This window comes from Platichthys flesus, chromosome 15 (assembly GCF_949316205.1).
Source record: "Platichthys flesus chromosome 15, fPlaFle2.1, whole genome shotgun sequence".
Classification (NCBI taxonomy): Eukaryota; Metazoa; Chordata; class Actinopteri; order Pleuronectiformes; family Pleuronectidae; genus Platichthys; species Platichthys flesus.
The window spans coordinates 6,071,339-6,096,241 of NC_084959.1; the positions used below are offsets into that span (position 1 = coordinate 6,071,339).

The 24,903-nt window shown below is 38.9% G+C and overlaps 3 protein-coding genes and 1 long non-coding RNA gene across 4 annotated transcripts; 3 read left to right on the forward strand and 1 right to left on the reverse strand.

The window, feature by feature from the left end:
• Positions 1-324: 324 nt before the first annotated feature.
• Positions 325-24,903, reverse strand: LOC133970001 (uncharacterized). Its single transcript, XR_009924263.1, has 5 exons — positions 24,824-24,903; positions 23,432-23,542; positions 3,041-3,156; positions 2,307-2,399; positions 325-1,124 (listed from the first exon to the last, which is right to left on the reverse strand). It is a non-coding gene; the product is annotated as an uncharacterized LOC133970001 (long non-coding RNA).
• LOC133969957 (olfactory receptor 1M1-like) lies at positions 9,537-10,487 on the forward strand. Its single transcript, XM_062406698.1, has one exon. The coding sequence runs from the start codon at positions 9,540-9,542 to the stop codon at positions 10,485-10,487; it is 948 nt and encodes a 315-aa protein (XP_062262682.1). The 5' UTR covers positions 9,537-9,539.
• LOC133969991 (olfactory receptor 1M1-like) lies at positions 14,282-15,232 on the forward strand. Its single transcript, XM_062406764.1, has one exon. The coding sequence runs from the start codon at positions 14,285-14,287 to the stop codon at positions 15,230-15,232; it is 948 nt and encodes a 315-aa protein (XP_062262748.1). The 5' UTR covers positions 14,282-14,284.
• LOC133969912 (olfactory receptor 5B2-like) lies at positions 21,194-22,248 on the forward strand. Its single transcript, XM_062406628.1, is given in 2 exon segments — positions 21,194-21,271; positions 21,274-22,248. Coding segments are annotated over 2 exon segments (1,053 nt in total).

Genomic DNA, 24,903 nt, shown 5'->3' on the forward strand with positions numbered 1-24,903 from the left:
ACTGTCAGGGAACGTTGACTTCACGCAGCACCGTGCCAGGCGTTAAACACAGGAAGTGGTTCCCTGTTGTGTTTTGTAAAAGGAAATAAAGTTCTACATGTGGTGGGAGAAGGTGTGTGTGTGTGTGTGAGTGTGAGCTCTCCGTGACTCATAGTCTGAACTACTGTTAGATCGTGACCAGCTCTGCGCTCATCAAAAAAAGTAAAAGACAATTTCTCGTCCGCCTGAGATTTTGTTGGTAAGAGGGAAATACGGTTTTAATCTAATCAGGTTTGTGTTTAATAAACCGTGGAAAATTACGATTGAACTTTGAAGTCAGTGTCTCTCTTCAGCCCAGAGCTCATCAACCATGTGGACTAAAGGGTCAGAGTGAAGATCCCACAGATTTTGGAAGCAATGTCAAACTTAATAATCAGAGGAAAACAAACAGTAAGTAGGTGTGTTTGTGTTTGTGTGTGTGTGTGTGTGTGTGTGTGTGTGTGTGAGAGTGTGTGTATGTGCATGGACCTTTAACTTTTAAAAGAATGCAGGTTAACACTCTCTTTTAGGGTTGGGATTAGGTTTAGGCCAGAGTTAGGATATGGTTTAATGTTTAGACATTTAGAAGTGATAGTTAAGGCCAGGGGTGATTGCGTGTTAAGGTTTCGGGATAAGATGTGTTTGTGTTTGTGCGTGTGTGTGTTTGTATGTTCACTATTCCCCCGTCAACATGATCGATGACCCTTGTTTCACAATGTGGAGAGAACAACATTTACAGTGTCGACTTAATGATGTTGATTAGCACCGGACACATAGTGGGTTCAAATAAGAAGACAGAAACAGAGCACTCCCAGAAGACTAGCTATTAATAGACATTTCTATTCACCGCTACATTTAATCAAAGATACAGATTCAGATGGATGGATCACCCGTAAAATAGTAGCGTTGAATGTGTGTATGAATGTAGGAATGTAAGTTATAGAGTAAGACTAGAAAGTGCCATTTAAGACAGTCCATCACTATACATGACAAAGTGATATTTCATTATCTTTTCTTTGTTATTTATCACCACATCTGTTTCCGACTGCACGTCCTCCATCTTTACTCTGTGTTCAACCGTCAGCGTTTTCTGTCTTTTTAGGATTCTGGGAAATAAATAGAGAAGCAGAAACACAATGTTCAGCTGCTGATCAAAGAAGAGTGAATTTGCCTTTCAAAGCAGTCAGGCTTCAGTATTCCTCCACGTCTTTGTAACGCTTTTTATTTTGCTGTGTTCTCCCACAACGTTTTTCAAAGACTTCCTCTCTGACCTACACTCTCCCCCTCTGTCAGTTCCCCTCTCTCGCTCCCCTCCATCCAGGTAAATGACTTTATCCAGCTGAGTGACTTTGTAAGGAAGCAGGGACGGGGGGTTTAAGCTGAGCCCAGCAAAAGAGAAGAGTAGCGAAAAGGAAGATAAAGAAAAGGGGGAGTAGAGAAAAGAGTTCATTAGAGTCCTTTAGTCCAGGAACCCGGTGTCCTTCACTCGATCAGTATGATGACTCATCCTCTTGCTCTATATATGAACATTTGGCCAAATCACAACTTCCAACTATGGGGGGGTTCATACGTGAAAATATTATCTTTATTGTGGAGCAGCTGCTGCTGTCGAAGAATTCAATCACATCGCAGCATCTGCAACTCAGATCACTTTTTAAATTGTCTCTTCCCGAGGGACCCTTTCAGCATGAGGTGCTGTTTAAGGTCTCACAGCCCATCGACCTCTGATTCAATAGCTGTGTCACTAAGGTTGTGGGGCTGCGTGAAACCGCTCCGGGTGCAGTCACACATAAACAACAGTAAGTAAATGTTGACGGCCTTCCCAGGGGTTACCGGTGTCTTGGGAGGCTGAGTGTAAGAAGTTCATGAGGTGACTTATGAGGAGGAGTTTGGTAGTTTGTGCAGATTACGGGTTATTGATCGCTGGATGGGCGTCTCTTGCTGCCTGGAGATAAGAGAAAGATGGCAGAGAGAGTAGAGGGAGAACTGCAGCTGTGCAGAAGGAAGCAGAAAGTTTAATGCTTGGATTAAACTTCAACTGTAACGTCAGCGACATAAGACAAGTTAAAAAATGATGCATTTTGCTTCTGGTATCATTGTCCTACAGAAAACCAGCGGGCAGAACTTTTTAGTGCGACTCTTTCACTTTGAAACATAAATCGTGACCACACTGCCACAGCAATTTGACATTTATTGCAGGTCTGATTTATTGTTACCAAAAATGGTTTTGGACGGACGGAGAAAGCAGATGTTAAATTGAATAAAAAGGGACAATGGAGGACACTCACAAGGACTGAATCATTTGACGTAACTTTTTACGTCTCCTCTGGGTCAGGGAACGAACCGTAGCTCTGTACGTCACACAAGCCGCCGCACACAGACTGAAAGGACAAAGTGTACAGGACTCAGAAAATGATATGTACCTTCCATTAATCATACACCAATCAAACATTAGAAATACATTTTACAGATGGTTAATTATAGTGATGGTTTTCTAACTGTGCTGGAATCAATTTTTTTACTTTTTGGACATTGAGTTGTTTTTCAAACACTACACTTTGTTTTCTTCGATCCAATGATGACATAAATATTGGTATTTCTTATATGAACACATGACAGGATAAAATTGTCCTTATTATGATCTATTTTCAAATTTGATTTGTTTATTATCTTAGACAAGGAAGTTGTGTTTTCACCACTGTTCCTTTTACCACAAATCTTGGAGGGGAAATCAGATCTGGACAAAAAGGCAGATCCAGATCTTTGATTTTTTTTACTTAGCATCTTTAATAAGATTTGATATGTGAACTTTAATGCAGGGAAACGTCATGTACAGCTGATTTCCGTTAAAGTTAAAAATACCCATCTAAAACATATTTATCCTCCTGAAAATGTTGAAACACTATGCACACTCACATATCATCACTTACTATTCTGGAATAGGACATAGGAAATAATAAAAGATCGGAACGCATCCTGGGTAAATACGCTCCTGGAGTGTTCACCATTGTTCACTGTCTACCTCAGCTCGTGAAAGGTCGATCACACAGGCGTCCACTCGAGATGTGTCCTGACGTTTCCGCGGATCGGCTTGTCATTTACAGTAAGACGTGACAGGGATTCCCACAAGAGGAGGAGCTGGAGGAGATATCAGAGAGAGACACGCACATGCAACCACACACACACACACACGCACGCACGCACGCGCACACGCGCACACACACGCGCACACGCGCACACACACACACGCACACACACATGCATACAAACACACACACAATTAAATTAAATTAAATTAAACAACAGTTTTCAACCCTTTCCATTGTTCATACTGGGGTGGTCCTAGCAGGTTCTAATGAGATTAATTAAGCTTGAATATGAAAAGTAAAAAGCTTTGTTTGTTACAGAAAAGCTCATTAACCAGTAATTCACTGGTAATGTCATCACACATGAAGCTCATTACAATACTCCCAGGAGTTAAAAAGGCTCAAGTGAGTCTTTTGTCTGAGGTCACTGTGTCCTGTTTGATGATAAACACACCCTCAGGGACTCCTGTGCATTTGCTCTATCATAACATTATTATCGGGACTCCTTCTATACATCTAAAGCTTCCACACAGGAAGATAAATCAATATTTAGGAGTAAAGGAGTATTTCTACAGTCCATATTCAGTTTTCTGTTGACCCTGCAGTGTTATTACAAACCATGGGAACCAATGTGCTTCAGTCTGACACTATGGACGTTAGTTTAGCCTCTGAGGTCAAAGGCCAAGAGGGGTTTGATCAGGAGCATGGGCCAGTGCCACGAGTCGATTGACATCTGAACATGAGGCTGATTTCTATCTTAATAAGCAGTACGGGCATCTCAGATGTATACCCTAATTAAGACCACTGACCTGCCCGTCAATTACCAAAAATAAATAGTCAGTGTTGTGCAGTATGAGAAAAATGAAGAGAGGAAATTCTGACCTCAATCTCTCAGAGGACAAACAACAGGGTGATTGCAAAGTTGGCCCAGATGCAAAGGATCAGGCACCATAACAATTATGAGTCTCTCTCAGACGTGAAAATATCCTACAGATAGCAACCCCTAAAATGAAGGAAATCCACCTTCAGTCGTCACCGGCTGCAACTGTTGATGTGATTATTAGTCATGACTTAATCTGTAAAAATAAATGGAGATATATTTGGCCGTGCTGCAATCCCTACATTTGGAACCACTACTGTAAATCAATATTCGGGATAACTGGGTTGTTTCCCATGGTATTGGACATCCGGTGCTGAGAGGCTCTTAATTAACCTTTTACTGGCTGGACCGTCCTGTCAAGGGCGAGAGGGAAGCAGGAGTGAAAATCACTCCATCAATAACTGAATGAATAATTAGATGACTATAAGCTGTGCTTTCATTGTGCCATATTCAATTTAACAACAAAAAAACTCAGACTTTTTGTGGCTCTGTTTAAACCCGGCATGACATGAATGAGGATGTTGAGATCAGTGCAATTGATAGAAACACTAAAAACAATGAATTTTGATTGGCAAATGATTAAAGCTTTCACTTAGGAACAGAATTATACAGCTGCACTTCTCTTGCTTTGATTGTAAAACATTTACTCATCTCTTTGGTATAATTGACAAAAGTGCACCACAGTGGCTTCAGTTTAATTACAGTTTAACACAAAAACACATTCCAACACACCGTTTTTCCGTTTTTATTACTGAACCATTCAGATTCCTTACGACAATTATTCATCCGCATGACTTTGAAGTGTTAAGTGCTCATTAAACCTGTCTCTCATTAATCACAGCACCATCTACTGTAGCTCTGCTAATTACCCGCCAGTGACTGTGAGCAGTGTTTGTCTGTGATGGGCAGCGTCTCATTCAAACGGCTGTGGAGAAAAACAAAATTGCAGTGTCAGCAGTTTGAATATTTAATGTTGTCCTTCGCTGAGGAGGAGCTGCTGATCGCCTGACCCCCCCACCCCAGTTACCTCAGAGTAAACAGCATCTGCTCTGACAACCTGTCCGTCAACGTCCGGGCTTCTTCTGCTCGGTGCAGTCTGAAGTCCACCTCAGTTTTAATATGCAACCGCAGTCACTGCTTCTACCCTATCCACATGTGCACATATACCCTAGAATGTTAATCGTGACAAAACACGGACCTCTTCTGGATCCTGCACATGTTATCATAGTAAACGGACGCAGCTCCGACATTATGTTTTCTGTCTGTGTTCACATGCATGCACAACCTTTTTGCAGGCTTCAATGCTTCTACCATTAAAATATGTCAACTACTGCCTCCCTGTGGCTTTTCTGGCAACAAAGTAACTGCACCATGTCAGCTGGTTTTCCATGTTCAGATGTGTTGTGATTGCGAAGCCTTATTCTAAATTTCCCTTGGGAACAATAAAGAAAGTATCTATCTATCTATCTATCTATCTATCTATCTGTCTGTCTGTCCACCTGTCCATCTCTCTACTTGCACCGACTGCCGCACAATCTATTCACTTATTCCAGTTATTAGGTTGCCGGAAAAAAACTCACAAGACTTCACAAAAAACTATGCTCCAAGATTCTATCCATGCCCCCAAAACTTAAAAACCAATTTTCTTCCTTGCTCATGTCAGTTGGAGGAGGTTTTGCTTCACTAGCAAAGCCTCCTGGCTGCTCCTCTATCGTCACCCAACAACCTACAAAAATCAGAGTCCAGCCTATATCCTCCTGAGTTTGAGCCTGCCCCTCGTTATAAGTTGGCCAAGGTCAGTCCGTTAAAATACACCAGCTTGAACATACAATAGAATTGCATTGCACGGAACCCAGAGCACCTTACTGCTACTATTATTCATGGCCTTGTCTTTAATGTACATATATTTATTCTAATCTGGTAGACACTTTCATGAGTGACTCTTTGGAATTTACTAGCAACACACATTTTATAATTAAACTAGAACTGCTGTCTTGTGGTCGTACGCGCTCTGCCAATCAGTGATGTCGCAGGGAATATGGGTCAAGGGTTTTAATACAGGTCAGACAATAGTGTTTAATTCTAATTATTATTTAATTTGAATTAAAAAATGGCATGACCTCTTAAATGTATCACTAGAGGTTGGGTTTAAATTGTGTCGTAATTACCTCCATTTGTTTTCATCTGTGCGCTTGTTCGTTCTCCAAATGTGAGTCTTTAAGGTCATGAGGGCTTTGACCTTTGACCTTCAGCCACCAAACTCTAGTCAGTTCATTAAACGTTTGTGCAAAACTTTGAATAAATGTCCTGGAGGCATTCTGGCGCTATGAAGACATGATGACCCTGCTCCTAAGAGTCTCTGTAATGAGTCCCAGTTGTCGCGGCATCACCAGGGAACGGTGTTTAATGACTTTGCCCATAAACAAACAAATCCTCTGCCGTTGAACCTTTTGTCTAATTAATCTCTCCCCTTGGTCATGGGGGGGGGGGGGACACAGTGGGAATGTCAATGTGTCAATGTATCAGAGAGACGAGGCATTTTCTTAAACTAGTGGAATCAACATTTCCCTAAAGCCTTAATGTTACAGTAGTTCATAAATGTGCACCAAATATTTTATTAACTATTACATTTTTGTCAATGGTGCTAAATAAAAATGTACTCATTCTCATGAAAAATGTTACAGTTTACACTTTATAAAGTATAAACTAATTTAATCATGAACTAAATATCCTTATATCAAAACATTATTCATGTTCGCACTGCTCTCATGAATTTTCCAATCCTTCCTAGCCCTCTAATACCCACGTCCAGAGGTTGATCAGCTAGCTGATCAACCTCCGATACTGTTGACATTTCTGAAAGCTCAAATAAACCTCACTTTAAAAAACCTAAAACTCGATGGTATATGTATTTTTATGAACATAATTCAAGGATATTTTTTAAACGTGTTTAGAAATGATCTGATGTTGCACAAAAGTAACTTCTCCATGTTTTATGAGCTGTCAGCACAGTCTCCAGTGAAACACATTAATTTAGACTCTGTTTCTGCAGAACTTTGTCTATGCAGCAAAGAACTGTGCAAAGAATCTGAAGTTCATTGTTTGTCACACTTAACCCACCAATTAAAGAGAAGTAACTTCGGAGAGGGTATCAGGGGTGTGTGGCGGCCCATCAGAGAAGAGAGGACTCTGGTTATAATTGCAAACCTCCTAATGGATGCAGATGAGATTAATTAGGCTTAAATCTAAACAGTTAAAAGTGTGTTTGTTACATGCAAGGTCATTAACCAGCATCCTTTGGTAATGACATCACATATAAGGCTCATTAGCAGGTTCCCAGGAGGCAGAGAATTCTTTTGTCTTGGGTCACCATGTCCTATGTTGGTGAACGTCCCCTCGGGGCAAAATGTTCATTGCAAATGTCATTATAACTTGTTGTTAAGTCACTCCATTCACTTGAAGTCTATGCAAAGTTTTGAAGTTTCTTATTTATTTGTTTTTCCGTTATTTATGCGTTGACCTTTACTCTGACCCTTTGTGATTGGATAGCAGGTCCGAACAGGGTCAAGATATGAGAATAGCACGAGCATCTACGACCAAAACCAATGCAGCATCGATCGAACCTCCTTCCTCAGGGACTGTTCTAATCAAGCTGAAGGCTCTAGTACCCTTGGTGGTCAAGCGAGCAGGTGGTACGGTGAAGTGGATGGAAGAAGAAGACCTGAGAGTACGGGAGTGTGTGTGGATGTGCAGGAGTTTCTGAAAGGTGAAGGGGAGCGAGAATATGAATGGCCTTAAAAAGTGGCATCAAAACACAACCAGGAGCACAACTGAATAAAAATGACTGAGTGCAGGAAAGCCACCCACTGGTAAACTGGATCTTACACATCCAGCAGGTTTCTGTCAGGGTCTGAACCTCTGGGTGAGACTCTCAGCGAGCCTGCGTGCTAGTTAGCATGTCTGGCATTGTTAGCACTGTGCCACGTGTAGCCCATAGACTGGTGGACAGGTGACATTTCCCAGACTCCCTACATTCCTAGTTGCAACCTGAGATCAGCCAGCCTGTCCTTGTTGGCTGTCCCTAGCTACTCAAGGTGACCTGTCTTTATCTGTCAGGGCCCTGAGGCTCTGGAACTCACTGCCTGATGAGATTCGGCTCGCCAACTCACTGGCCATCTTTAAATCAATGCTCCAAACACATTTTTATAGGAAAGCATTTTTATCATGCAATATGTATTTCTGGTACTACTGTAGTGTATTAGCATCCTTCATTCCTTTTATCTTAATTTTATTGCAGCCACATTTTATGTAGTTTCTTAGATATGACAGCTTTTGACTCCTATGAGAGTAGGTATTTAGTTTAGTTTCAAAAACAGGCATAGATGTAAGGTAGTCTGATCTATTGATCCGGCCACATGGCTTTGATAGCTCTGCCATAAAGCCAGTAGGCAATCAGATTTATCTTTACCCTCAGCGTACCTTCAAGCTCGGCTTTTAACGTTATTGCGATTAAAAGGCTGAAACACCTGATGACTGCAGAGGACAATTAAAGACTATCATTTATATTTTCTTTACAACTACCAGTCTTTCAGTGATCAAATGTCCATGGTCTCTCTCGCCTCTCTCTCCCCCTAGCTCTCACTTCTCTCCCTTCTTTACTTCACTTCGGATTTGAAGACTCACTATGTAGCTTCCGCGCTACCAGAACCGGAAGTGATTGGTTCTTCTGGTTACAATCATTTAAAGAATAAAGCATAGACTTCAGAATAAGGGCACATATTAATAATATTTTTTATAATCGTGATTTCGATATTGTCCAAAATAATCATGATTATGATTTTTTCCATAATCGAGCAGCCCTACGTGCTGGTTAGCATGGCTGGCATTGTAAGCACCATGCCATGTGTAGCCCATAGACTGATGGCAACACAGTCACAGAGCGGAAACCATAACTCCACTATATTCAATTAGAAAATAGCTGTTGGCTGCTATATTGACGCTTAATATCTGATATATGACCTTAAGATTTCTGTTCCAAACCTCGCTGAGTAGGTTTGAATGTTTTTTATTACACTTTGAATACTTTGCTGTTGACATACTAAGTTGAAATGCTTGGTTTCAGGAAAACATTATTAGAAGTTTGTTTGGGTGACTCTCATTGGATGAATCTTCTATTTTGTCCTTCTAATTCTTAATTAGAAGGTTGAATGTTTCCTCGGGAGAGAAGCGAGGAGGATATATTATCTATTGAGCACAGGTCAGACGTGCAGACAGTCAGTGGCTGCTATTGATGGTGTCTGCATCATATGGAGTTCCACTGTGCGCAGTGATCTGCAACAGACCAGGTGCGGCAACAGTAAACTTGTATTTTGTCCCGTGTAAGAATGAATCATAATCACAAAATGGGAAACAAGGTTTTCTAAATGTATATGTTTATAGGTTTGTTTTGAAGTATGTGATTGGTAAGACTAATGCAGTCGGTGATAAGATGTCATGTTTTCCTCTCATTCAGACTTGAGAGATTTCACACTGTGTTCCAGAGGAGGAGCTCAACTATGTCTCTTTTAAATGACTCTGCCATCATTCATCCTCCAGGCTTCTATGTCATCGGATTCCAGACGTTCCCATACATCAGTGTCTACATCATCTTTATGGCATTTGTTTATTTGGTCACAGTCGTGTTCAATGTGTTATTGATGTGCATAATCGCTTTTGACGAGAACTTACACACCCCTAAGTTTTTAGCAGTCGTCAACCTCGCAGTAATTGATGTGATCTTGAACACAAGCACGATTCCCAGCATGATTAAGACGTTCCTCTTTAAGGACAACTTTGTTCCCTTCAATCTCTGTCTGGTACAAATGTTTGTTCACTATTTCAGTGTGTCTCAGGAGTCTTATGCGCTCGCTATTCTCGCCTACGACAGGTTGATTGCGATTTGCTTCCCTCTGAAGCAAAACATGTTAAACACAAGGCCGATCATGCTTTGCATTGTCAGTCTGACTTGGGTTTACAGCGCAGGATTGCTTTCGTACAGCACGTCTATCATGGCTCGACTGTCCTTCTGCGGATCTGTCAGAGTGTTCAGCTACTTCTGTGACTATGGGCCGGTGTTTAGACTCGCCTGCAATGATTACTCACTGCAGTGGGCCGCAGCTTCAGCTTCTTTGATGAATCTGTTTGGTCCCTTAACTTTTATATTTCTGTCTTACGTCACTATCCTTGTGACCGTGTTCAAGATGAAGTCAGTGAGCAGCAGGATGAAAGCTCTCACCACTTGCATTGAGCACCTCATTCTTGTGGCTATTTATTATGTTCCTATAATCACCATTTACATAGTTGGGCTTTTTGTAAGATCTATTGATCCAGACCAGCGAGTGCTCAGCCTGTCGCTCGCCACTTGTCTCCCCCCCTGCATTAATCCCATTGTCTACTCATTGAAAACAAAGGAGATCAAAACCAGAATTGTGGCTCTTGTGTGGAGAGTGAGAATAAACCCTTGACAGCTGCTTTTTCCATCCTTAATCAGCGAGTGTAGGGTGTGTGTGTGTGTCTGTTTGAGGGAAAGAGACTTTATTTGAGCGCTTTCTATTATTTTCTCTTGTTTCTCTTACTCATCAGCATGTGTAGATATCCACACGTTATGAGATTATGATGATGATTTTTTTTTTCTGAATTTTTTTGGAATATTCTGTTATTACATTGACAGTTGTCAATTTTATCAAGTGAATAAAATACATGTCGCTCATACACTATATTGTTAACTTACTTATTTAGACATGAAGTAACAAACACATGGTTGCATTTGAATTTGATGATATTTGCACATTTGTCTGTTCTGACCACTTCTAAACTTTCTCTTACTGTAGCTCACACTTTCTAAATCAAACATGATGTGATGAAACATAAGGCGCAGTTATTTTGTTTAACTGAGGTCGATCAGAAGGTTCACATCACCACACTGAGGACACAGGCCTCCAGGCCTTAACTTAAACGTTTTGTTCTTTATGTCTGTTAAAACTAGGAAAATAAAGACTATGAGTCCGACATACGTAGAAAAATTTAGTCTATTTAGGCTCAGATACATACAGTAAACTGTCCTTTTTATTATACTCAAATTTAAGCTGTACATGTATAGAAATTTATAAGTGCATTTCTATAAACACAGGAATGACTGATGGATATAAACTGTTTGAATAGGAACACTTTGTTTGTCCAGTTTGATGCAGCACTCCAGGAGAATTAGAAATAATTCAAATGCATTATTGTTTGTTCCCTTTTTATGAAATGACTGAGAAAGTGAAAATAAAATAACATCTATATCTAAAGAAATGAACCTGCCTAAAATGAATCTATAGCAACCAGTGGATAATTCAATTTAAAGTCTGAATGTACGTTGGTGTTTTAAGGCCTTTGAGAGGGCCTATAATTTATAAAACAAAGCAGAAGTTTCAGGTTTGAGCTTTTCTGAAGAAAAAAATGAAAAAAATCAAGCAGATGAAATTCTCCTGTCTTCACACTCTTAGAAAGTATAGGTGTAACTTAAATTAAATGGCGGCCTTAAAAAAACAAAAGACAATCTGCACCCACATGTATCTCTGCATATTTTAATTGCTTTTAATATTAGAGGGTACACCTGAGACTAATTAGTCTGAAGTTTATACAGTAAAAGGTTTGTTTGTTAAAGACAAGGTCATTAACCAAAACTCTCCAGTGATGTCAACACAAATTGGGCTCATTAGACGTGTTAAGTTTTCACTCACTATGTGACCTGTTTAATTCTAAATACATCCTCAGGGAACATTATGCAATAGAGTGATCAACTTAACCTTTGAACAATTATGTTTGCAACTTGTGCAGCTCCGATTTCTGATGCAACAGAAGTAATAATAATAAACTCTATTTGCTCATATTCATGTAACCTCATAGTACTTCATTGTATGAATGTACAAGGTTGTGTTTAAGAGTTATTGACGACAAAAAAGAGCTGAAGACATTTTGTGAATAGACATTACACAGGAAGCCATGTTATTTGTATAAAATGCACAGATACAATATTCTGGACAAGTATCAATTCAGATATTGATCCATTTTGAGCGGTTCATATATCAGCTAGCTGATCAACCTCCGATACTGTTGACATTTCTGAAAGCTCAAATAAACCTCACTTTAAAAAACCTAAAACTCTATGGTACATGTAGTTTTATGAACATAATTCAAGGATATTTTTTAAACGTGTTTAGAAATGATCTGATGTTGCACAAAAGTAACTTCTCCATATTTTATGAGCTGTCAGCACAGTCTCCAGTGAAACACATTAATTTAGCCTCTGTTTCTGCAGAACTTTGTCTATGCAGCAAAGAACTGTGCAAAGAAACTGAAGTTTAATGGCACCTAAAGTTCATTGTTTGTCACACTGAACCCAACAATTAAAGAGAAGTGACTTCGGAGAGGGAATCAGGGGTGTGTGGCAGAGAAGAGATGACTCCTGTTACAATTGCAAACCTCCTAATGGATACAGATGAGATTAATTAGGCTTAAATCTAAACAGTTAAAAGTGTGTTTGTTACATGCGAGGTCATTAACCAGCTTCCTTTGGTAATGACATCACATATAAGGCTCATTAGCAGGTTCCCAGGAGTCAGAGAAGCCTTTTGTCTTGGGTCACCATGTCCTATGTTGGTGAACGTCCCCTCGGGGCAAAATGTTCATTGCCAATGTCATTATAACTTGTTGTTAAGTCACTTCAGACACTTGAAGTCTATACAAAGTTTGGAGGGTCCTGTTGTTGATGTTGTTTTCACATTCCCAGTGGTACTCAGAGCTGACCATATGTGATTGGAATAGGGTCAAAATGTCAGAATAGCACCAGCATCTCAGAACAAACCTCCTCCTACCCTACACTCCACTCAGAATGCTGTGGTCCTCAGGTTTGCTCTCCATCCCCAACACCAGATTTTGTGCTGGAAAACAAAAAAGCTGAATCCAGATAGCTGCCATGCAGGCAAACTAGATCTGACTAACCAGCAGGTTCCTGTCAGGGTCTGAACCTCCGAGTGAGACTCTCAGCGGACCAACGTGCTAGTAGGGCTGCTCGATTAATCGAAATTTAATCGTGATTTTGATTATTGGGTCAAACGGTCTCCAAACTACAACAATCGAGTTGAACTGATTATTTGGCATTTTTTTCGAAAGAGAAACGCATGCGAAATTCAGTCCTTCCCCCAAAGCATTCAACCCCAGCTGACTGGCACTCACTCTCAAGCAGCTGTTAAGTGAAGGAGGCGAGTTGTTAGTGTGGTGACCGGTGGTATTTAAAAAACAGTGCAAGTGGAAAAGGGCAGCCCCGTTCGGTCCACAAAAAGGTTAGCAAAAGTTCTCTTGTATGGGAACACTTCGGATTCGAAGACTCCGACGAGGAGCAGCGCCACACTATGTAGCTTCCGCTATACCAGAATCGAAAGTGATTGGTTCTTCCGGTTACAATCATTTAAAGAATAAAGCATAGACTTCAGAATAAGGGCACATATTAATAATCATTTTTATAATCGTGATTTCGATATTGTCCAAAATAATCATGATTATGATTTTTTCCATAATGGAGCAGCCCTACATGCTGGTTAGCATGGCTGGCATTGTAAGCACCATGCCATGTGTAGCCCATAGACTGGTGGCAACACAGTCACAGAGCAGAAACCATAACTCCACTATATTCAATTAGAAAATAGCTGTTGGCTTCTATATTGACGCTTAATATCTGATATATGACCTTAAGATTTCTGTTCCAAACCTCGCTGAGTAGGTTTGAATGTTTTTTATTACACTTTGAATACTTTGCTGTTGACATACTAAGTTGAAACGCTTGGTTTCAGGAAAACATCATTAGAAGTTTGTTTGGGTGACTCTCATTGGATGAATCTTCTATTTTGTCCTTCTAATTCTTAATTAGAAGGTTGAATGTTCCTCGGGAGAGAAGAGAGGAGGATATATTATCTATTGAGCACAGGTCAGACGTGCAGACAGTCAGTGGCTGCTACTGATGGTGTCTGCATCATATGGAGTTCCACTGTGCTCAGTGATCTGCAACAGACCAGGTGCGGCAACAGTAAACTTGTATTTTGTCTCGTGTTCAAAGAATCTGAATGACAAAATGAGAAACGTTTTCTAAATGCATATGTTTATAGGTTTGTTTTGAAGTATGTGATTGGTAAGACTAATGCAGTCGGTGATAAGATGTCATGTTTTCCTCTCATTCAGACTTGAGAGATTTCACACTGTGTTCCAGAGGAGGAGCTCAACTATGTCCCTTTTAAATGACTCTGCCATCATTCATCCTCCAGGCTTCTATGTCATCGGATTCCAGACGTTCCCATTCATCAGTGTCTACATCATCTTTATGGCGTTTGTTTATTTGGTCACAGTCGTGTTCAATGTGTTATTGATGTGCATAATCGCTTTTGACGAGAACTTACACACCCCTAAGTTTTTAGCAGTCGTCAACCTCGCAGTAATTGATGTGATCTTGAACACAAGCACGATTCCCAGCATGATTAAGACGTTCCTCTTTAAGGACAACTTTGTTCCCTTCAATCTCTGTCTGGTGCAAATGTTTGTTCACTATTTCAGTGTGACTCTGGAGTCTTTGGCGCTCGCTATACTCGCCTACGACAGGTTGATTGCGATTTGCTTCCCTCTGAAGCAAAACATTTTAAACACACGGCGAATCATGTTTTACATTGTCAGTCTGTCTTGGGTTTACAGCGCAGGATTGCTTTCGTACAGCACGTCTATCATGGCTCGACTGTCTTTCTGCGGATCTGTCAGAGTGTTCAGCTACTTCTGTGACTATGCACCGGTGTTTAGACTCGCCTGCAATGATTACTCACTGCAGTGGGCCGCAGCTTCAGCTTCTTTGATACATCTGTTTGGCCCCTTAACTTTTATATTTCTGTCCTACGTCACTATCCTTGTGACCGTGTTCAAGATGAAGTCAGTGAGCAGCAGGATGAAAGCTCTCACCACTTGCATTGAGCACCTCATTCTTGTGCTTATTTTTTATGTTCCTATATTCACTATTTACTTAATTGGGCTCTTTTTAGGATCTGTTGATCCTGACCAGCGAGTGCTCAGCCTGTCGCTCGCCACTTGTCTCCCTCCCTGCATTAATCCCATTGTCTACTCATTGAAAACAAAGGAGATCAAAACCAAAATTGTGGCTCTGGTGTGGAGAGTGAAAATAAACCCTTGACAGCTACTTTTTCAACCCTGAATCAACGAGTGGAGGGTGTGTGTGTGTGTGAGCGTGTGTGCGTCTGTGTGTCTGTGTGTCTGTATGTGTGTGTGTGTGTGTGTGTATGTGAGAGACTTTTTCTGAGCGGGTTTTTTTGATTTTCGATTGTTTCTCTTACTCATCAGCATGTGTAACAGACAAATAGGATATTGAATAAATTACATGTCCATAGTCATTTTAACACTATATTGCTGACTTACTTACTTAGACATGAAGTAACAAACACATGGTTGAATTTGAATGTAATGATATTTGCACATTTGACTGTTCTGACCGTTTTTAAACTTTCTCTTACTGTAGCTCACACTTTCTAAATTAAACATGATGTGATGAAACATAAGGTGCAGTTATTGTGTTTAACTGAGGTACTTGCAGAGATTTTAAGCCTGTGTGATGTAGTTGTTCCTCTTCAGAAATGTATTTTGTATATTAACATAAGGTCGTTCCAAAGGTTCACATCACCACACTGAGGAAACGGGCGTCCAGGCCTTAACTTAAACGTGTTGTTCTTTATGTCCGTTAAAACTAGGAAAATAAAGACTATGAGTCCGACATACGTAGAACAATTAACTCTATTTAGGCTCAGATACGTACAGTAAACTGTCCTTTTTATTATACTCAAATTTAAGCTGTACATGTATAGAAATTTATAAGTGCATTTCTATAAACACATGAATGACTGATGGATATACACTGTTTGAATAGGAACACTTTGTTTGTCCAGTTTGATGCAGCGCTCCAGGAGAATTAGAAATAATTCAAATGCATTATTGTGTGTTCCCTTTTTATGAAATGAAAATAAAATAATATCTATATCTAGAGACAGTTACTTGCCCTAAAAATGAATCTATAGCAGCCAGTGGATAATTCAATTTAAAGTCTGAATGTACATTGGTGTTTTAAGGCCTTTGAGAGGCCTATAATTTATAAAACAAAGCATAAGTTTCAGGTTTGAGCTTTTCTGAAGAAAAAATGAAAAAAAAATCAAGCAGATGAAAATCGCTTGTGTCTTCAGACTCATAGAGAATATAAATATAACTTAAATTAAATGGCAGACTCAAAAAACTAAAACAATCTGAACCCACGTGTATCTCTGCATAGTTTAATTGCTTTTATCACTAGTGGGTACAACTGAGACTAATTAGTCTGAAGTTTATACAGTAAAAGGTTTGTTTGTTAAAGACAAGGTCATTAACCAAAACCCTCCTGTGATGTCAACACAAATTGAGCTCATTAGACGTGTTAAGTTTTCACTCATGTGACCTGTTTAATTCTAAATGCCTCCTCAGGGAACATTATGCAATAGAGTGATCAACTTAACCTCTGAACATTTATGTTTGCAACTTATGCAGCTCAGATTTCTGATGCAACAGAAGTAAAAATCACAAACTTTATTTGTATAGCAGCTTTCCTACGAGAAATGCTGCTCAAAGTGCTTCACATACAATATAGATAAAAATAAAACATAATAAAATGTACCACTCACGAAAATACAAAAGTATTTTGTGGATTCAAGCATGTCACCCACCACACCACCGACATAGTGATGAGTATAGAATGTTACAATTTAATTTTCTACGTTGAACTACCCATCTGAGCAAAATCCCGACAGTCAAGACTCCTGAGCTCCAAACAACCCTTGATGCAACTCAATGTATCACATCCACAATTTTCTGTATTGCTGCACATGGATGCTAGTTAATACAATCAGTCAGACAAATATGATCTCCCTTCGTATTTAGAAAGTGCTTTGAAAAGAATTATAGACTATAACTCTCATTAGACGTGTGCTGTTATTTAAAACAAGGTTTTCAATTAAAAAACTGACTACAACATCCAGACCCGCGAGTGCTCAGCCTGTCGCTAGCCTCTTGTCCCCCCCCCCCCCCCCCCCCCCCCCCCCCTGCATTAATCCCATTGTCTACTTATTGAAAACAAAGGAGAATATAACCAAAATTATGGCTCTGGTGTGGTGAGTGAAAAAAAAAACGTTGGCAGCTACTTTTTCCATCCTGAATCAACGAGTGGAGGGTGGGTGTGTGTGAGTGTGAGTGTGAGTGTGTGTGTGTGTGTGTGTGTGTGTGTGTGTGTGTGTGTTGAGGATGAGAGAGACTTTTTCTGAGGTTGTTTTTTACATTTTAGATTGTTTCTCTAACTCATGTGTAACAGACAAATTTGAGATTGAAGAAAATACATGTTCCAAGTTATTTTTAACACACTATTGCTGACTTATTTAGATTGATGAAAGGCCTATAATTTATAAAACAAAGCAGAAGCTGCAGGCTTGAGCCCAAACCTCTCATTCGGTTGAAAAAGAAAAAAGTAGCCTGGAAATTTGCCTTTGTCTTCAGAATCGTTAAGAGTGTTACTTAAATTAAATGGCAGCCTCACAAAAACAAAAAAAAATCTGGTCCCAGATGTATCTGTATATTTTAATTGTTTTTAACATTAGATGGTAAAAGTGAGACAAAATAGTCAGATTTTTATACAGTAAAGGTTTGTTTGTTAAAGGACATTAACCAAAACTCTCCAGTTAACAACACAAATTGAACTCAATTGGACAATTAAAGACTGAATACAACACAAAAACATTAACATATAGGGATAGCCTCAATAACAAATTCTTAAATTGTTATTCCTGTGTCCACGCATTCATATGATATTAGCAATTTTATATGACCACAACTTTAACATTCACATTGTCCAACTTATTCTCCACAATTCTTCATTCAAACACTTGTTTAGAATGAGAACCTGTTTTATGAGACTGCCTGTTATTCAGCAGCAGGTATTGCTCAACGGTTAACAAAAGCTGAGCTTTAGCTCAACATAAGCTAACAAGTTCGGCACAGTGAGCAACCATACCTGCTAATTAGTTCTAAGGATCTAATATATAATTGAAATAAAAATATATATTTTCAATTATCGGAAAAACTGGAGATTCTTAGACGGCCTGCTGGTGCAATTAACTGAACTGAAGCCAAGAAGAAGTCGAGTGCAGAGACTCCAATCAGCCAACTAATGTGGCATAATGATTTCGTACAAATTTGAGTGATACAACTATCAACGGAAAAAAAAAATCACAAAAGCAAGTAGTTCAAGAAAGATATAGATAGAAGAGTTTAAGATCACACATAAATCATAAATTCCTCCAAAAAAGATAAGACAATCTGATTAAACCTGAGATATATCATGAACTTCATGATAGAAAATGGCAGTGTCTCATTAAGGGTGTTAATCCCTCAATATAATCTCAAAAAGGCAGCTATGAAGAAAGAGTTTTACAAGATTTAAAGACGAATTCCAATGTTAAGAGAACAGCAAAGACTTTGTGAATGATCAGCTACATGGTCGTGTAGTTGTTTTGTGGTTGTAGATAAAACCGATCTATCACGACTTTATATGTAACATGGTGTATTTTTCTAAGCAGTGGCCTGAAACCACATGCTGAAGTAGCAATAAGGTTATCCCTTATTAGTCCCACAACTGGTATATTCTCAGTATGAACAAAAACAGAAAGTTTCCAGGTTGGTCACACTGGACAAAGGAAATCACAATGTTTGCGAACCTCTTGGAACAACAAGTTTTTTTTCTTAAAGTACAATGATTCTTGTTTACACGGAGGTTTTGTGAGTCTGACTCATCTGTCACTAAAACATCAAGGTATTATATCAGCTCACGTACCTTATTTTATTTGTGGTGTCATGAGATGCTTAAACTCACTTTTTATCATTCAGTGCAATAATTGGATGTTTATTTTGAGCACCAGAGAAGTTCAGTCGGAGCGAACAACAACTTACTCTCCATGGATCAAAGTAACCTCAATAATAAGAGTTTTATCTCAGGAGATCAATAAGAACATAATACATAATGGCAGAATTTCTTTAAGTAATTTTGTAGGAATGGGATCTAAGATACAGGTTGTTGGTTTAGAAACTGAGATTATTTTTGGTAAAGTGATCACGGGTGATCAGCGAGAAGCTGTCTAAGTAATGGAAGGGATTCTCAGTCGTTTCTGAGATCTCTGTTGTTGGGAGGGTATTAGTGCCAATTGAGGGCAGGAGATAGTTGATTTTATTTCTAATAGTTTGAATTTCATCATTAAAAAAGGTCATAAAGATATTGCTATTTAGGGATCGAGGAATACTGGGTTCGGTGGATGTGTGACTCTCCGTCAGCCTGGCTACAGTGCTGAAGAGAAACCTGGGGTTGTTTTTATTCTCTTCTCTTAGTTTTGAATAACTTTGTGGCGAGCCTTTTTATATTCTTAAACACTATTCTTCCAGTCTATTAGATTTTCAACATGGTTGCTGGAGCGCCACTTCCTTTCTAGTTTTCTTGATAATTGTTTTAACTCATTTGTCTGGAAATTATACCACGGAGCTAATTTACTATGTTTTACATTTTTCTTTTTTAGAGGCGTTATTGAGTCTAATGTTTATCGTAATGAGTCTTCAGAGCTATCGATGAGGTGGTCGATCTCAATGGAGCTCACACAAACAGGTGGACAAGTAATTATAAAAGAAAATGGGAATCTTAATCTAAAATCTTATACTTTTCTACTTGTCGTGATGAATGCAAAAGTCAGTGGTGAACATTAAATGTACTTTGCCTATAATGAAAGCTCCATAAAAACTTTTTTGTGCACATCAACTTGTTCCCCTGAAGTTTTTAATTGTTTTTATTCTTAATAGGGGCAACTGAGATTAATTAGCATTAAGTTCAAACACAAAAAGCTTCAGTTGTTTCAGACAAGGTCGTTAACTATGACTCTCTGGTGACGTTTCTCTCATTAGAGTCGTTTTGTTTGCTCACAATCGTCTGTTCAATGAGAAATTCATCCTCAGGGAACTTGATGCAATAGACGAGTCTGTTGCACTGTGAAAACCAAGTTCTCAAAAAGTTCTCAAAGTTTTATAAAGTGTCTCATGAACGTGTTGGAAGAGTTAATCTATGAATCACATGTATCAAAAACAAGTGAATCAAACCTGCACATTTGTAGTTTTTCTCAATTATTCAGTTGAGGGATATTAAATGACTTGAGGTTGTAAGGTGGTGGTGAAGGGAAAAGGAACCAATCAACTCAATCAATACTAACAACTATCATGTTGTATAGCACTTTATAAAACACTCAGTTAAACATTTCTATCAAAGAACAGTGAGATGATCGAACTCATCAAATCATTTAGATTAGAACATGTAGGAGTTTGTTATGAGGTCGTATCCAGTTAAATCCAAATCTGACCTCTGGTGCTGCTCTCTATGGATTCAATTAAACGGGTTTGACTTCCTCTGCACTAGTCGGACGTAGAAATCTCTGGGGGTTGATGAGGGAAGTATATTTTCTGCCGTCAAAGAGTCCAACAGCAGCTGAAGACACTTCTGCTGCAGGAGTTGGATTCAGGCAGGGTTGAAGTCAACCTGGAAATCAGGTGAGATTCTGTGACTGAGTTTTTTGAACTGGACTAAATATGATGTAAAACCTTCAGTGATCCATGTTTATACCATGTTGTGATTTACACTTCAGCATAGGCTTCGATAAGTTTGCATGTTTTTGAAAGTGGCGTCATGAGATGCTCAAACTCACTTTTTATCATTCAGAGCAATAATTGGATATTTATTTTGAGCACCAGAGAAGTTCAGGAGCGAACAACAACTTGCTCTCCATGGATCAAAGTAACCTCAATAATAAGAGTTTTATCTCAGGAGATCAATGAGGACATAATATATCTTCCACTGTTCCCTGGTCAGACGTATTCGTGTGTGGATGAAGCATCAGACAGAGCTGCTGCTGCACAATCCTTTAATTTACAGCATCAGGTACGGAGTAGTCAGATTTGCATTTTTCTGCTTTTGTCTGTTTGTTATTAATATTTTCAAAAGCGTCCATGGGTGTATTGATGTCTAATGTAGAATAAGATGTTAATGTCCTTGTTCTTTAGACTGAAGAGCCTTCATACGGAGGCCGACCTCCAGCACTCAGCCTCTGGAGCTCAAATATGTCTTTTCCCAGGACTGTTTTAAACGACTCTGTCATCGTTCATCCTCCAGGCTTCTACATCATTGGATTTTTGAATATTCCCTCCGTCAACGTCTACTTCATCTTTCTGACTTTTGTCTACGTGGTCACGGTTGTCTTCAACAGTTTGTTGATCTATGTAGTTGTCTCTAATCGTTGCTTACACACTCCAAAGTTTCTGGCTGTGGTCAACCTGGCAGTGATCGATTTGGTCCTGAACACGTGCACGATTCCCAGCATGATAAAGATATTTCTCATGAAGGATAACTTCATTCCATTCAACCTATGTTTTGTACAAATGTTTGTGTATTACACCTGTGGCTCATTGGAGTCGTACGCTCTTGCTATACTTGCTTATGACCGGTTGATTGCAATATGTTTCCCTCTGCGTCAGAACTCGATCAACACACTACGAAGCATGACTTGTATTGTCGGCCTGAAGTGGTGTGTTTGTCTGGCCGCGACAGCATTTGTAACCATTATAATGACCCGATTGTCTTTCTGCAGATCTGTCCGTGTGTTCAGCTACTTCTGTGACTATGCACCTGTGTTCAGACTTGCCTGTAATGACTACACCATGCACTGGTCTGCAGCTTCTGGCATGACTTTTATGAGCCTCGGACTTCCCTTGATCTTTATTTTTCTGTCTTACCTCAGCATCCTGGTGACAGTGTTCAGGATGAAATCTTTAGGAAGTCGATTCAAAGCTTTGGCCACGTGTGTTGAACATTTAATCCTTGTTACTATATTTTACATTCCTTTACTGGTCATTTTCCTGATTGGGTTTTTTCTGAGAGTCATTGAGCCGGACCAGCGTGTGCTCTGTCTGTCACTGGCCTCCTGCATCCCCCCCTGCGTGAATCCTATTGTATATTCATTGAAAACTAAAGAGATAAAAGTCAGAGCCCTGGCACTGATCAGAAAACATAAAATCACCACACTACAAAAAAACTAATCTGTGAGGGTCAACAAAACTCATATCATGGTAATAATTAATCACAACTTTAGCATGAAATAATGAAAACATATTATTTTTGCTGAGTTAACTGATGAATTTATAAATGTGTAATGTTTAATTTTACCACTGTTTTGTAACATCAAGCTTAATAATATTTAAAGTGTCTTTTGTTTCCCTACATATCCGACGTATTACTGTGTAGATGTGACATAACTGTTGATAAAACATAATTTTATCAAAAGAATAATTTTGTTTATCAGAAATGAGTCACACTCTGATTGCACAACATATACTCGGTGGCTGGGGGGGTAAAGCGGTCGGCGGTTTGATCCCATATCCCCCTCTGCCTATACAAATAAAGTTTACTATTATTACTTCTGTTTCATCAGATATCTGAGCTGCATAAGTTGCAAATATGACTGTTCAAAAGTAAAGTTGATCACTCTATTGCATAATGTTCCCTGAGGATGTATTTCGAATTAAACAGGTCACATAGTGAGTGAAAACTTCACACATCTAATGAGCTCAATTTGTGTTGATATCACTGGAGAGTTTTGGTTAATGACCTTGTCTTTAACAACCAAACTTTTTAAAGTATAAACTTCACACTAATTAGTCTCAGTTGTACCCACTAGTGATAAAAGCAATTAAAATATGCAGATTTACATGTGGGTGCTAACTGATTTTGTTTTTGAGAGGCTGCCATTTAATTTAAGTTACACCTAAACTTTCTAAGAGTCTGAAGACAAAGGCAAAATAACTCTGGCTACTTCAGTTAGCTTCCCTACATGTCAGACTAGTCGTCTTTTTTTTTGATAGTTTAACGAACATAAAGAACAACACGGCCTGGAGACCTGTGTCCTCGGTGTGGTGAAATGAACCTTTGGATCGACCTAATCTTAATATACAACATAAATTTTCTGATGAGGAAAAACAACAGCAAACAGGCTTAAAAATATCTGCAAGTACCTCAGTTAAACACAATAACTGCACCTTATTTTTCATCCATACACTATATAAATTTATATAAAGTCATTTTTAGTAACAAAAGCCTGTTCAGGTTTATCTGCCATCATAGCAACATTGCCCTTTTGGCAGTAAGATTTTTGCTACTACTGCCATTGTCTACATCTGCAACCTCCTTAGTGCTATTTCCAACAGAAATAGCAATGTCACTTACCTGCTTACTCATCCCGAACAATATGAGTTTCTCTGCAGCTGGGTTGTCCTCTTTTTCCTTGGAGTGTGAGAAAATGGTAGGCACAGCGGTGTCCTTCAGGCGAGCCCTTCCCTTAAAAAGTTACATAAAATTATTATGTTATTGTACAGTAACTGTAAATTGATTTAAAAAAAAGGCTTGTGTCTAAACATGACTTCTATTACATTTCTGTCTATCCTGGGAGAGGGATCCCTCACATGTGGCTCTCTCTGAGGTTTCTAGGTTGTTTTTCCCCTGTTCATAGAGTTTTTTTGGGGTCGTTTTTCCTTACTTGGGTTAAGGGCAGAAGATTTCACACCCTGTCAAGCCCTATGAGACAAATTGTGATTTGTGTATAAGGTCTATACAAATTGAATGTGATTGATTGACTTGATTGACTGATTGATTGATTGACTAATCAATTTAAACCATAAGTTAAGACATTTCTGTATACCGTTGTGTCAATGCTCAGTTGTTGTCTCTCAAAATGTTCACTGCGGAGACGAGAATTATTCTGTGGAGTCCAGTTCTGTCTCTTTATATTGAGCATCCACATGTCTAGCCTCTCAGGATCACCTTGAGGAAATCTACACACATAAAAAAACATATAAAATCATATATCTGTTTGATAACCTTCTTCATATACTTATTTGTATGCAAACAATAATATGTCACTAACTTCACTCTTTTTAGATATCACAGTTCGCATAATCCATCTGTTACATTCCCTCTTTTTGGGTTAGTATGGCCCTATTTCTTACACTTATAATTGAAATTATTTCATATTCACATTATTTCATATTCATATTCAAGTTACTTTTTCATGCCACATTCAGGTGATATAAGTTTAATAGGTGTAAGTGAGTGTGAAAGTGGACAAATAAAGACTGAATGCCAAATGCAACAGACAAACCTAGTATTCACTGAAACCAGACATAACGACACATCAAGTGAAACAAATTATATTTATATTAAGTATAGACACATTATAATTATATATTATTAGTATACATTTTATTATTATTACTATATACCCTTGCCAGATATAAAAAGCCTTAACATTAACAAATAGGGATAGCCTCAATAACTATCTCTTAAGTTTTTATTCCTGTGACACACTTTCATATGACATTAATAACTTTATATGACCACAACTTTAAAGTTCACATTGTTTGACTCATTCTCCACAATTCTTTATTCAAACACTGGTTTTAGGAGACTGCCCATTATTCAGCAGCAGGTCTTGCTTAACGGCTAAACTAATTAGCTTTAGCTCGACATAAGCTAACAAGCTCGGCTTAGCGAGCAACCATACCGGCTAATTAGTGCTACGGTTCTAATATATGAATGAAATAAAAATATATTTTCACTCACCTGAAGAACTGCAGATTATTAGACGGTCTGTTGGTGCAATTAACCGAACTGAAGCCAAGAAGAAGTAGAGTACAGCGGCT

Excerpts from the sequence above, each read along its gene's own strand:
- LOC133969991 (XM_062406764.1), top strand. The coding sequence starts at position 14,285 with ATGTCCCTTTTAAATGACTCTGCCATCATTCATCCTCCAGGCTTCTAT.
- LOC133969957 (XM_062406698.1), top strand. The coding sequence starts at position 9,540 with ATGTCTCTTTTAAATGACTCTGCCATCATTCATCCTCCAGGCTTCTAT.